At 43.2% G+C, this 12779-nt stretch overlaps 1 protein-coding gene across 1 annotated transcript; it reads right to left on the reverse strand.

Annotated features, from left to right (window-relative positions):
- Nucleotides 1–613: 613 nt before the first annotated feature.
- Nucleotides 614–12209, reverse strand: LOC132901242 (olfactory receptor 4K15-like; the record flags this gene model as incomplete). Its single annotated transcript, XM_060943567.1, has 3 exons — nucleotides 614–755; nucleotides 10737–10914; nucleotides 11456–12209. Coding segments are annotated over 3 exons (1074 nt in total), but the record flags the coding sequence as incomplete, so codon positions are not given.
- Nucleotides 12210–12779: the final 570 nt, after the last annotated feature.

Raw genomic sequence — 12779 nt, forward strand, 5'->3', positions numbered from 1 at the left:
TGCCGACAGTACAATGGCCCACCTCTGGATCCGGGCTGCTGCCATTGTGGGGAGCCCTTTGCGTTCTCCGAACAAAGTCAATAATGGCCTATGGTCTGTGACCAGGTTGAATTTACGTCCCCAGAGGTATTGGTGAAACTTCTTAACACCATACACAAGGCTTAAGGCCTCTTTCTCAATTTGCGAATACTTCTTCTCTGCTGGAGAGAGTGTACGTGAAGCATAAGCTATTGGATGCTCTTCCCCATCTGGTGTTGTGTGTTGGATTACAGCTCCAATGCCATAAGCTGAAACGTCACAGGCAAGGGTCAACGGCAGGCTCTGATCATTTGTTGAACGCGTCTTGCTCGGCTTTCTTCCATTTCCATGTGACTTGTTCTTTCAACAGTCTGTAAAGTGGCGCTAACACAGTGCTTTGCTGTGGCACAAAACGGCCATAGTAGTTCACTAGGCCTAGGAAAGCCCGTAGGTCTTTGACGTTTGTGGGTGTGGGTGCATCGTGTATTGCTCTCACCTTGTCTACAGATGGGTACCCCCCCTTTTCATCCAGGACATGGCCCAGGTATTCGATTTGGGTCTTTCCGACCTCGCACTTTGACTTTTTCACTCTGAGTCAGCTCTCTTGCAAGTGTTGCAGGACTCTGTCGAGGTTCTTCAGATGTTCTGCCTCATCTCTTCCCATTATGAGCAGGTCATCGAGGTAAACGACCACGTTCAGGTCCTTCATCAGACTCTCCATCACTCTCTGGAAAATGCTGACGGCAGAGTTAATGCCAAAGCAAAGACGATTATACACAAACAAGCCCTTGTGAGTGTTGATTGTTGTGTATTTTTTTGATTCTTCATCAAGGAGCACTTGTTGGTAAGCTGAGGCTAGGTCTATTTTTGAAAACAACTTTCCACCACTCAGAGTCCCCAGCACTTCTTCAATGCGCGGTAGTGGGTATATGTCTGTGTTGGTTGCCTGGTTCACTGTCACCTTGTAGTCACCGCACAAACAAATCGTGCCATCTCGCTTGACCACAGGAACGACAGGAGCGGCCCACCCACTGTGCTTCACTGGACTGATGATGTTTTCTTTTTCCAGTCACTGTAGTTCCTCTTCGACTCTTGCTTTCATTGCGAACGGCAAGGGCCGGCTTTTGTGGAACTTGGGCGTGGCGTCGGGTTTGACAGAAATTGTTGCTTTAATTTCCTTTAATGTTCCCAACTCCTCTTTGAAGACTTGACTGTATTTTTCTAGCACCTCAGGCATTGACTTGGGCACTGAGGGCTGTTTTGCATTTTCACTGACCATTTTAATTGTTTTCCAGTCCAACTTAATACTTTCAAGCCAGTTCCTACCACAGAGTGTAGGTCCATTGCCTTTCACTACGATTAATGGTAAGTCAGCAGTCTGATCTCCATAAGCAACTTTTGCCACAAACTGCCCTCTGACTGGAATGGCCTGGCCAGTGTAGGTCTTCAGTGTGACATTGCTGCCCCCTAGTGGCACATCCGCGAACGACTCTTTGTACATTGCCTCAGATATTATGCTAACTGCGGCTCCAGTGTCAATTTCCATTTGAACATTTCTCTGGTTTATGGCAAAGTTCGCTTTGAATACCTGTTTGTCTGTTTCATTTACACAGAACACTTCCTCCTCTTCTTCTGCGTACACATAACTTGCCACTCTTTGCTGATTTTTATTTTGCTTCCTGTTCTTCTCCCTCATGGCAGGCTGCCCCCATCTGCATGCTTTCCGGATATGGACAACTTTGCCACGTTTATGGCATTTAGCGCTTTTACAGTAGCAGTCACTTGCGCTATGATTCTTCCCTTTGCATCTATAGCACGCTGTCTGTGCTGACTGAGAAGGCTTTTGTTTTTCAGTTACCTTGTGAACAGAAGATGTAGACGGTGGCTCGCTTTGCCTTAGCTGTCGTGTGTCTTGGTGGGCCGCTTCCATGTTGAGAGCGATCTCCTGGGCTCTGGCAAACGTTAGCCCATCCGTGGAAAGCAACTTGCGTTGGCATGCTTCATCAAGAATTCCACTGACAAAGCCGTCTCGTAGAGCCGCGTCCAGTCTATCCCCAAAATCACATCTCGCAGCTAGCTGTTTCAGTTCAGCAGCAAATTGAGCTACCGTTGCACCATCTTTCTGAACACATCGGCGGAACCTGAATCGCTCAGCTATGACCAGTGGCTTAGGTTTATAGTAATCTGAGAGAATTTCCACGATCTCATCAAAAGTCTTGTCTTTAGGTTTCAGAGGCTGAACTAAATTTCATAGCAGTCCGTATGTAGAAGCACCAACAGAGCTTAGCAGAGTAGCTACGTGTTTTCCGTCCTCGACATCGTGCACTTTGAAAAAAGTTCCATTCGCTCAACATAGGCTGTCCACTGTTCATTTCCGGGATTGAACTCGTCCAGTTTAGGGAAGTTTGCCATCTTCACTGCTCACTACAGTTAGGCTACTTCGTTTTACCTCGTTGCCAATTATGTAGTGTATTAATGATGAGACGGTTGCACGCATTTAACACCTTTCCTGATAACTTGCATAACGGGTACAATATGCCATGCTGGTAATGGCTCGCGCTCTCTGGCTCATCTGTCTAAGCATGCGCATATCACATGAACACACATGAAACTATGGTAAGCCCATAAGCTCAATATACCAAACTATCTATCTATCATTTACCATATGGCCTTCTAAGGGTTTTACTACTTAATGATGAGTCTGTATTTGTCAGGCAAAATGCCTTTACAATGATAATCAGCAGTAAAGAATGCAAGATGATCACATATACATGAGGGCCTCTAAACATTTAAACTCAATGTACATAGGCTCAGCTTAAGGAGCTTGATGTTAAAATACTTCCCAAATATATCAATCATAAATTAATGCATAATAATACAATTTCACCATGCTCACACCTTTGGTGCCTCCAGGGACAGAAAGTCAACAGGAATCCCAACACATTCTGAAGCTGAAAACCACAAGCTAAAGACAAAATTCTCTCATAATGCCAGCTGGTAAACCCAGCAGCCACGACAAAAGCACCATTGCACCCATTACCATTCATAGAGATCCCTTTCAAAAGAATCGGCATGGATTTTTTCAGGCCATTAGATTGATCTTCATGTGGGTATCACTTTTTGTTAGTCATAGTGGATTATTTAGCGCGATACCCAGAAGCAGTGCCTCTTCACAGTATCTCGGCATGTATTGTTGCAGAGGCACTCTTCCACATTATTTCCTGAGTCAGGATTCCAAAAGAAATCCTGACTGATCAAGGCACTACTTTCATGTCATGCACGCAATGCAAACTGTATGAATTATTGGGAAAAATCAATTCGTACCAGTGATTACCATCTGCAGACATGGTCTGGGCTGGTTGAATGATTTAATCAAATGCTTAAAAACATGATTTGTAATTTAGTTCAGGGGAATGCCAGAAATGGAAAAAAGTGGCTACACCCTCTGTTGCATGGATCATTCATTGACATCAAGCCCTTGAGCTCTTCAAGTTTGAGGTGGTCCACAGACTGGGGGTGCAGATAATGGTGGCAGATTACCTCTCCCACCAGGGGGGTGGAGAGTCAGCTGCAGGCCAGACAGCTCCCTGGGCTGAGTCAGGCAGTGGGGGTATGTGGCAGCAAGGGTGTGGTCAACTGTCAACTATGAAAGGCAAGGATTCAGGTTGAACCAGCAGAAAACATGTCACAAGTTACACTTGTGTCTAATTACTGGATTTTATACCCTTAATGTAACAGATATAGGTCATTTCATTCAACGACTATTTCGTCCAATGCCATTTTGTCCAATAGTGAAGACATTTCATTCAAAGCCTTTTTCATATGCACTATCAATTATTTTATATTTCAGGTATTTGTTTGTTGGAAAAAAGGTGGAATTCTCAATGGAATTTGACCAAAGCAAAACACATTTTTCAAAATAAAAACAAAACCAGAAATGATGGGAATCAGCAAGTGTCAACTTCGGGCATGTTCGGCTGGGGCCACTTGTGGGGAGAGATAATTTTTATTAGACCAAATTACATAGAAAATCTGTATTCCCACTTGCCAGATATCCTTGGCAAGTGTGAGATATGAGACATGATATCCAGATATGAGATAATGTACATTTTCTGTCTTTATATAGGCATGCTGATGCCTCGTGATCATGTGCAGATAAGCCTCATTAACAGCGCACGTGCAAGAGTCTGCTCAGATGCACTCCAGACTGCGTGTGTGCCGAGTGGACTCTCGCACACGCGCTGTTAATGAGGCTCTCCTGCACATTATCAATCTCGTCTCATCTCATTATCTCTCTCTGCTTTATCCTGTTCTACAGGGTCGCAGGCAAGCTGGAGCCTATCCCAGCTGACTACGTGTGAAAGGCGGGGTACACCCTGGACAAGTCGCCAGGTCATCACAGGGCTGACACATAGACACAGACAACCATTCACACTCACATTCACACCTACGGTCAATTTAGAGTCACCAGTTAACCTAACCTGCATGTCTTTGGACTGTGGGGGAAACCGGAGCACCTGGAGGAAACCCACATGGACACGGGGAGAACATGCAAACTCACAGAAAGGCCCTCGCCGGCCACGGGGCTCAAACCCGGACCTTCTTGCTCTGAGGCGACAGCGCTAACCACTACACCACCGGGCCACCCCCATGTGCCTATATAAAGACTGAGAAAGCTCACATTCAGTGCGAAGTATTACACCATGTCAGCACACATTACCGAGCCTTATTCTCCTGTGTAGATTCCCTGGGTTTCCGATCCTGTTTCTTGTTCTTAGTTTCTGTTGTTGTTTTTTTTGCCTGATTTAGCCTGTTTGTACCTCACCCGACCTTTTGATGGTTTCACGTTTATGAGATTGCCTGCTGTTTTGGATCGCTTACCTGTGTGTTTTTGATAGTGCTTAATGCACTCCCTTAAATTAATTATGGTTTGTTTTTATCTCGATCTTGTCACACATATAAAATAATTGATAGTGCATATGAAAAAGACTTTGGATAAACTGTCTCAACTCTTGGACGAAATGGCATTGGACAAAATGGTCATTGGACAAAATTGTCATTGGACGAAGTGTCTTGATCCCAGTGTAACTGCACACAAATGTAACCATGCACACATAGTTTGATGTCATCATATAAACAATAATTTGGTTTATGATGATTGTATTTTGATTCTTATGTAACCACACACACACACACACACCTTGATGTAAATCACATAAGTAGTAATGTGGTTTATAATGATTATATTTTAATTCAAAGCCAAGTATGTTGATTTTCAGTAAAGAGTAAATGAAGTTGATTCAATTTAAAGTAATAATAAATTGATTTATAAATTATCATAATTACAGTAAATAAGTAAAATAGGTACCCTGTGGGTACATGTGGCTACTGCTTATAAATAAAATTGTTTTCTGATACCATGTCCATACAGTAAATATAGCATATATCCTCCTGAGAACCAACCCATAGACTTGTGCCCTCTGTAGTTGACATTTGTTTTACGTGCACACCCTTTTACTCTTTCAAGCTATTCACTTGAAGTCTGGTGTCTTGTAAAGAGTACATCCTGGGCTTTCCAATGATATATCATGTGACTAGGAGGGTTGCTGGGAAATTCCTAGTAAGGAAATCACAACAAAAGAGAAATTGAGAGACACATTTTTTTTTCTTGGTTCCCAGGAGGATATATATTTACTCTATGAGGCAGTAGCCACAAAAATGAAGCGTAATCCAAAAATGAACAATTTAAAAATCACAGAAGTAAAATATACCAAGTATATGTACTTTATAGTATTCTACTCCTACCGTACCTCTTACAGTTTTCGAAACTGAAACCTCCGAGCTGAAGCTGACATACACACGCTGTCGCCATGACCCAAACTCTTATTTCCCGGAAAAGGCCCGGCGCTAGAGCTCAGTGGTCTCAATACTCTTTTCGACAACTTCCCATAATAACTCAGAAGTGCATCACATCTACATCACACACGGGACCACTGGCCGAAGAAGATGAGGAAAGGGGGACAACCTGGAGCATATTTTAAAATAGGAATGCGCTTTCCCTCAGTAATAAGCATAAACATGTCTGAAAGCGATTTCTTTAGTCTAGTCCATTTATTTCGAATGGTGAACCAAATTGTATACACTCGCCTGTCATTTTAATAGGAACACCTGTATGTGTATGTGCAGTGTGCTATTGTTGCACTCATTCTTACATTCTTACAACATGAGCGTTTTTATTTTGGTGCTAAGGTATCCATTTCCTGTATCATTAAAACAAAGGCTATAGTCCCTTTTACATAGCCTGTCCAAGGCAGCTATCTTACGCCTTTATTCTGCCTCGTGTTCTGTATAAAACTTCTGAATGTGGAACAGAGGGTCTGTGTTGTTCAGCCTCTGAGCTTGAACTTTCAGTAGTAACAGAGCCAGAATTGACATCTGTGTAAAAGGGACAGCTGGGACAGTGGGACAGGGGTGTGATATTTTTTATATTTCCAATACCAGTGTGAATTTAGGGCAGCACGGTGGTGTAGTGGTTAGCGCTGTCGCCTCACAGCAAGAAGGTCCTGGGTTCGAGCCCCGGGGCCGGCGAGGGCCTTTCTGTGTGGAGTTTGCATGTTCTCCCCGTGTCCGCGTGGGTTTCCTCCGGGTGCTCCGGTTTCCCCCACAGTCCAAAGACATGCAGGTTAGGTTAACTGGTGACTCTAAATTGACCGTAGGTGTGAATGGTTGTCTGTGTCTATGTGTCAGCCCTGTGATGACCTGGCGACTTGTCCAGGGTGTACCCCGCCTTTCGCCCGTAGTCAGCTGGGATAGGCTCCAGCTTGCCTGCGACCCTGTAGAAGGATAAAGCGGCTAGAGATAATGAGATGATGAGATGAGATTTTGTGAAACATTATCGTGAGGCAGTTTAGCTCCAGGAACATCTTTTTTCTGTCAATTCTATTGGATAAAATGGACCAGAAGTCACATTCGACATACATGTCAATACACCTGCTTCATGTTTTGCTTGTACGAGCCATGATCACTTGCATATCACATGATGCATAACACTGAAAATGATGGCATGTTAGTAGAATTCAACTATTGGATACAAAACAGAGAGCTGAGTTTGTCCAGAGGGAGCAACCTCTTAATTGTTGGGTTACTTTAAGGGCACAGACTGGAGTATCTTCAGAAAGGCAGCTACCAAAGGTGTCAAAATCACAAAAAACATCATCATGACATGCACCAAGTAGAAGCCATGGTTTGCAGCCAAAGTCTACAAAATTCTGATGCTGCATTTAGTATCAGGCTGGTGAAGCATTCAACGATATTCACCAGCCACTTCAACACCATCAGAGGTGCATTGCATATGTGGCAAAATATTACACCACATACCACCACTACTGATGCCTCCTTCCTAAATGCACTCAACTCATAGTTTGAAGCACTCAACACTGTACCAACAAGGAAATGACCAGGGGACCCAATAAGGTATGTGATCAAGTGCTCAGAGACTGCATGGATCAGAAGGGTGTCCTGATGGATATCACCCTGAGCCACACAGTCATCCCACAGTGCTTTGAGTCTACAATCATCATCCTGGTGCTGAACATTTCTACAGTTTCATGCCTTCATGACGACCACCTTGTAGCACTCACTCCAATCATCATGAAGTGCTTTGAATAACTGATCATGAGGCACATCAGGACTAGACTCCCCACCACACTACCATTTGCATACTGCCCCAACTGTTCCACAGAAGAAGCAATCTCAGATGCTTTTCACCTTGCCTTAGTTCACTTCAACAAGAAGACTGCTTATGTTAGAATGCTGTTCATAAACTTTGGTTCACACAATCAGAATCATCCCTGCTCATTTTTGGCACCTCAATCTGTAACTGGATCCTGGACTTTTTCACTGGGAGACCACCATCAGTTCAAGTTGGCAGCAGAACCTTCAAATCCATCACTTTGAGAACTGGTGCCCCCATGGCTCTGTGCTCATCCCAATGTTGTTCATGCTGCTGACCCTCTGTCAGACATAACCACAGAATGTAGGGGAACTGAGGGTCCTGCAGCCCCCACCCCCCACCCCCCATGGTGCTGCTGCACCCAAAATTTTATTTCCCCAAAATAAGCCATTAATGATAACAATTTACAATAATATCTGTATTCAGAGCGGCAGAGCTGTAGTTTTACACTCCATTAGTGTCCATATGCCCACACATAATGACATTCCTGCCAGGTCCAGTTAAGATGCAACCCCCCCCCTTTTTTTTTCTGCACCCCTTGATCAGAATAGATTCCTGTGGCTAGAGCCAGTTTTGTCAGATCCAGTTCAAATCACATGATTAAGGCCCTGTCCACACGGCAACGGATTCAGGTGAATCTGATAAAATTTTTTATCGTTTCGGCCTGGCGTCCACACGGCACCGGCGTTTTGGATGCCCCAAAATGATATTTTTTGAGAACGGGTTCCAGAGTGGAAAAATCTGGCAACGGCGCCGTTGCGAAGTCGTCTGGATGAGTAGAACGGATTTGTTTACGATGACATCACAACCACATGACTAGAACAAGCAGCACTCTCGCACGCATCATTCGCGCATCATCTGTCATTTCTGTTCACTGCTTTTTTAATGTACCAATCACTTTTGTATATAGTATTCTTTAGTGTGGATTTAGTAAACTGTGTGGGTGTTGTACATAGACAAGTGACTCAAACCATTTCTTGCCTGCTTTATATTGGATAAGAATCTTTTGAAATTGTTTACACATTAACCTGACTGACCTGCCAGACAGACAATTTACACCTGCTTTGATGAACAGAAAGTACAGCCTTCCACACAAAGCAACAGTTACCTGACTATAATGGAGGCAGAGGGGAAAAGGGTCAGAAGACCCTTCAACAGACTGTTTTGTATGAACCACTGCATTGCATTCACTTTTGTATACAGCTTTTCTTTTAAATAAACAAGTAACTGAACCATTTCTTGAAATTCTTTTTTTTTTATTGGATAAGACTGCTTTTCAAAATGTTCACACACAATATAAAAAGTTATATAAATTATTTAAAAATGCTTTTCAAAATGTTCACATACAATAAGAAAATTAAGTTATATAAAACTATGCACACTAATAAAACCAATTTGTACACACAGAAGGCATGATTTCCTTGCGTAGTCGCAGCCGTCTTCTTCTTGTTGTTGTGCGTTTGTTCCTGTGAGTGCTTCACACCGGGTAGAAGAAGGGGTTTATGCGCATGCGTCCTACTTCTTCTAATGTTCTGGTGTCTCCGATGGGACCGTCTTACAGCGCACGTAGAGGTGTGGCATGTGTATTGCATCGTTTTCAGCAAGCGTTGCGTTGCCATATGTACATGATATTTTACTGATCCACTGCCCATGTGGACGCGATATTTTTTTTACCCGCTAAAAAAAAAAATCTCGTTGCCGTTGTCGTGTGGATGTAGCCTAAGGTGGGGTTTACATTAGACCATATCAGTGGATCATCAGATTAACGTTTTTAAAACGATTAGCGTGCACACAGCAACGCCAATACACGATTCGCGTGCACACAGCAACGCCAATACACGGATACGCTCGGCTCCGCAGGCATCCTGCGCTCCAAATCACTCCGCCCTGAACAGCGAGTGCCCTCTGGAGGGTGCGCACTCTGGCCCTGTGCAGCTCACAGAGCGCGCGAGTGAAGCGCACGAGCAGTGATTCGGGACTGAGCCGCTGTGTGTGTGATCCTAGTGCATATCGGGCGTGCGCGTCACTTACCACTTGCAAGTGGAAGGATGCCAAGCCTAAAGACAATCATAACTACACAATTAGCAGTATTTGCATCAGTATTTGCAGTATTTTCATACTTTTATACTCTTTAATGAAAGGTGATACAAGGCAGAAGTCCGTGCCGTTTTTCAGCAGTTGCGTCACATGACCAACGCCAGCGAATCAGGAAGGTGGATGTCACAGTGACGTTGTCCAATGACGATGCCAGCTAGAGCTCAGCACAGCATATCCGCGTATTCTCAATGTTTACACAGCACCGGACCAGACACGATCTGGACTGAATACGTGGACCCTGGCGGATTCCCGTTTTCCGGCGTTTCCAGGCGTTTTAATGTAAACGGACAGTGCATCCGCGAAGAAAATGAGACAGATACGGTCTAATGTAAACTTGGCCTAAGTTTCCTGAAGACACCACAATAATAGGCCTCAGCAGTGACAGCAATAAGACAAACAGTGGTGTGGTGGAATGGTTCATGGTCTGGTGCAAGAACAATTTGTTTCTGAATGCTGACAAAACTAAAGAGATGATTTTTGAAGTCCTGTGCTGATCACTCCCCTTTGTGTTTAAATGGCTCCACAAAAGAGAAAGTGATGAGCACCAGGTTTCTTGATGGTCACACTGTAGAGGGGCTTACCTGGACAACAAGCATCAGTTTTCTGGCCAAGAGAGCCCAGCAGCACCTACATTTTCTCTGGCTTTTGAAAAATGCAAACATTCCCTCACCTATCCTCATGACATTCTACAGGGACACCAGAGGTTATCAACACAATGCAATGGTGAATGCATGCCGTAATCAAATCTAAAGGTGGGCCAAAAACATATTAGTGTGCATGATTTTATTTCTCCAGGCAGCGTACCATTTGGGTCTCTACCCACCAACAACACCTAATACAACAGCCATTGCATTCACAAAGCAACCAGCTGGAGAGTGACAACCCTAACCTGTAAATTAGAGGGTTAAGAATTGGAGGAAATATAAGAATTGAAACACCAAAGGCCCTTCGTATGTGTGGAGAAACTGATTGCAACCTGTGAGAAATCAGTAGTAAGAATGCGTTAACCTCAAAACTCAAAAAAACAGCTAGATGCATCCCACATGTTTGCATTGCCTTACTTATGGTGATGATACACGGGGCAACTTTTTGGGCAATGTTGCCGAGCAATGTTGCTGGGCAATTGCGTTTTGACTCTTTTCTATTGAGATTGGGCAACATTGTTTCTTTCTGAATGGTTTTGATAATCTCTGGCAACTTTTTGAGATAAGCCAATCAGAACGCGAGTATCGAGTCATGTGACCTCCGGTGAGGTTCGGATCAGAAATTTCAAACAAATATGGCGGCCGCTCAGTGTCAGTGGAGTGAAGAGATGGAGAGACTCCTCATCTGTTTTTATGCCGGTAAGTTGTTATTTTAATATTCTATATGGAGGAATTTACCTCACCAAAGCTCTAAAAAACAACAGACAGCTTGATTAAATGGTCACAGCAAAAATTAAGACATCGATTTTTTTTTAGCTAACTGTAAACTGCCGTTGCTAACTGTTGTTGCCCATTGTTAGTTGCCCTGAAAAGTTGCCCTGTGTCTCACCTAGTTGCCCGTTGCCAGCAACATTGCTCAGCAACATTGCCCAAAAAGTTGCCCCGTGTATCATCACCATTATAGATTGTGTCTGTTTTGTAGAAAGACAGGTAATTAGGATTTTTACGTATGTTAATGAAACTATCAGTATGGAAGAGCCTTGGAAAAGAGCTATACCAAACAAGCCATAGTAGTTAACCAGTCTTGTATCCTCACAGCTTAACTTCAATAAAGATGGATTATTGCAGAATGTGTCCACTATGTTTATCCTGCAAATTTCTTTGTTTAATGTGAGTGTAAATAGAGACACAATATTTAAAAAATGTACAGACCAAACTATAAAAATAAGTTTTACCAAGATAGCTTCGGTCATCAAATTGTGGTAGCTCAAAGGCTTGCAAATGGCAATGTATCGGTCATAAGACATAACAGTGAGAAATAAAAGAGATCCAGTCCCATAGATGTGAAGAACGATGCCTTGCAAGGCACAGGCAGGGTAGGAGATTTCTCTCGTCTGAAACAATATACTACAAACCAGCTGTGGATAAAAACCCGTAGCTCCCATAAGGTCACATATGGACAAATTAAACAGCAGTATGTACATGGGCTTATGCAGATCCCTTTTGACAACAATAGTCACAAGCAGCACTGAGTGGAAGAACAAAATTAAACAGTATGTGAAGATGCCAAAAATGAATATGAAAGAGGCAATGGATGGTGGTAGGTCCAACATTTCCATGGTCAAAATTGCCATGAAACGTGTCAAATTTGTATTGTTAAGAGATGCGTCTCCCTCCATTATAGCGACAAGGCCTGGAAAATATATATACAGTATATTTTATATATATATATATATATATATATATATATATATATATATATATATATATATAAAACGGGTGCTCCGGTTTCCCCCACAGTCCAAAGACATGCAGGTTAGGTTAACTGGTGACTCTAAATTGACCGTAGGTGTGAATGTGAGTGTGAATGGTTGTCTGTGTCTATGTGTCAGCCCTGTGATGACCTGGCGACTTGTCCAGGGTGTACCCCGCCTTTCGCCCGTAGTCAGCTGGGATAGGCTCCAGCTTGCCTGCGACCCTGTAGAAGGATAAAGCGGCTAGAGATAATGAGATGAGATGAGATATATATAACAAAATATGCAACAATATATAACAATTAATATGGGCAAACTGTTTTGTTTTTACCTCAACTATGCTATCTTACCGAGGACAGGATGATAAGATGCCTTTGACCTAGTATGTTGACAATGAATTCAGCAAAATGCGACAGCATCACAAATGCCACAAAATGGTCACAACAGAAGCAAAGATGTTCATTATGACCATTCAGTTTTCCACCCAGAGACCTGAGATATTTGGATCCCTGCATGTTACCTTTATCCCACAAA

The sequence above is a fragment of the Neoarius graeffei genome, chromosome 17 (genome assembly GCF_027579695.1).
Source record: "Neoarius graeffei isolate fNeoGra1 chromosome 17, fNeoGra1.pri, whole genome shotgun sequence".
Lineage (NCBI taxonomy): Eukaryota > Metazoa > Chordata > Actinopteri > Siluriformes > Ariidae > Neoarius > Neoarius graeffei.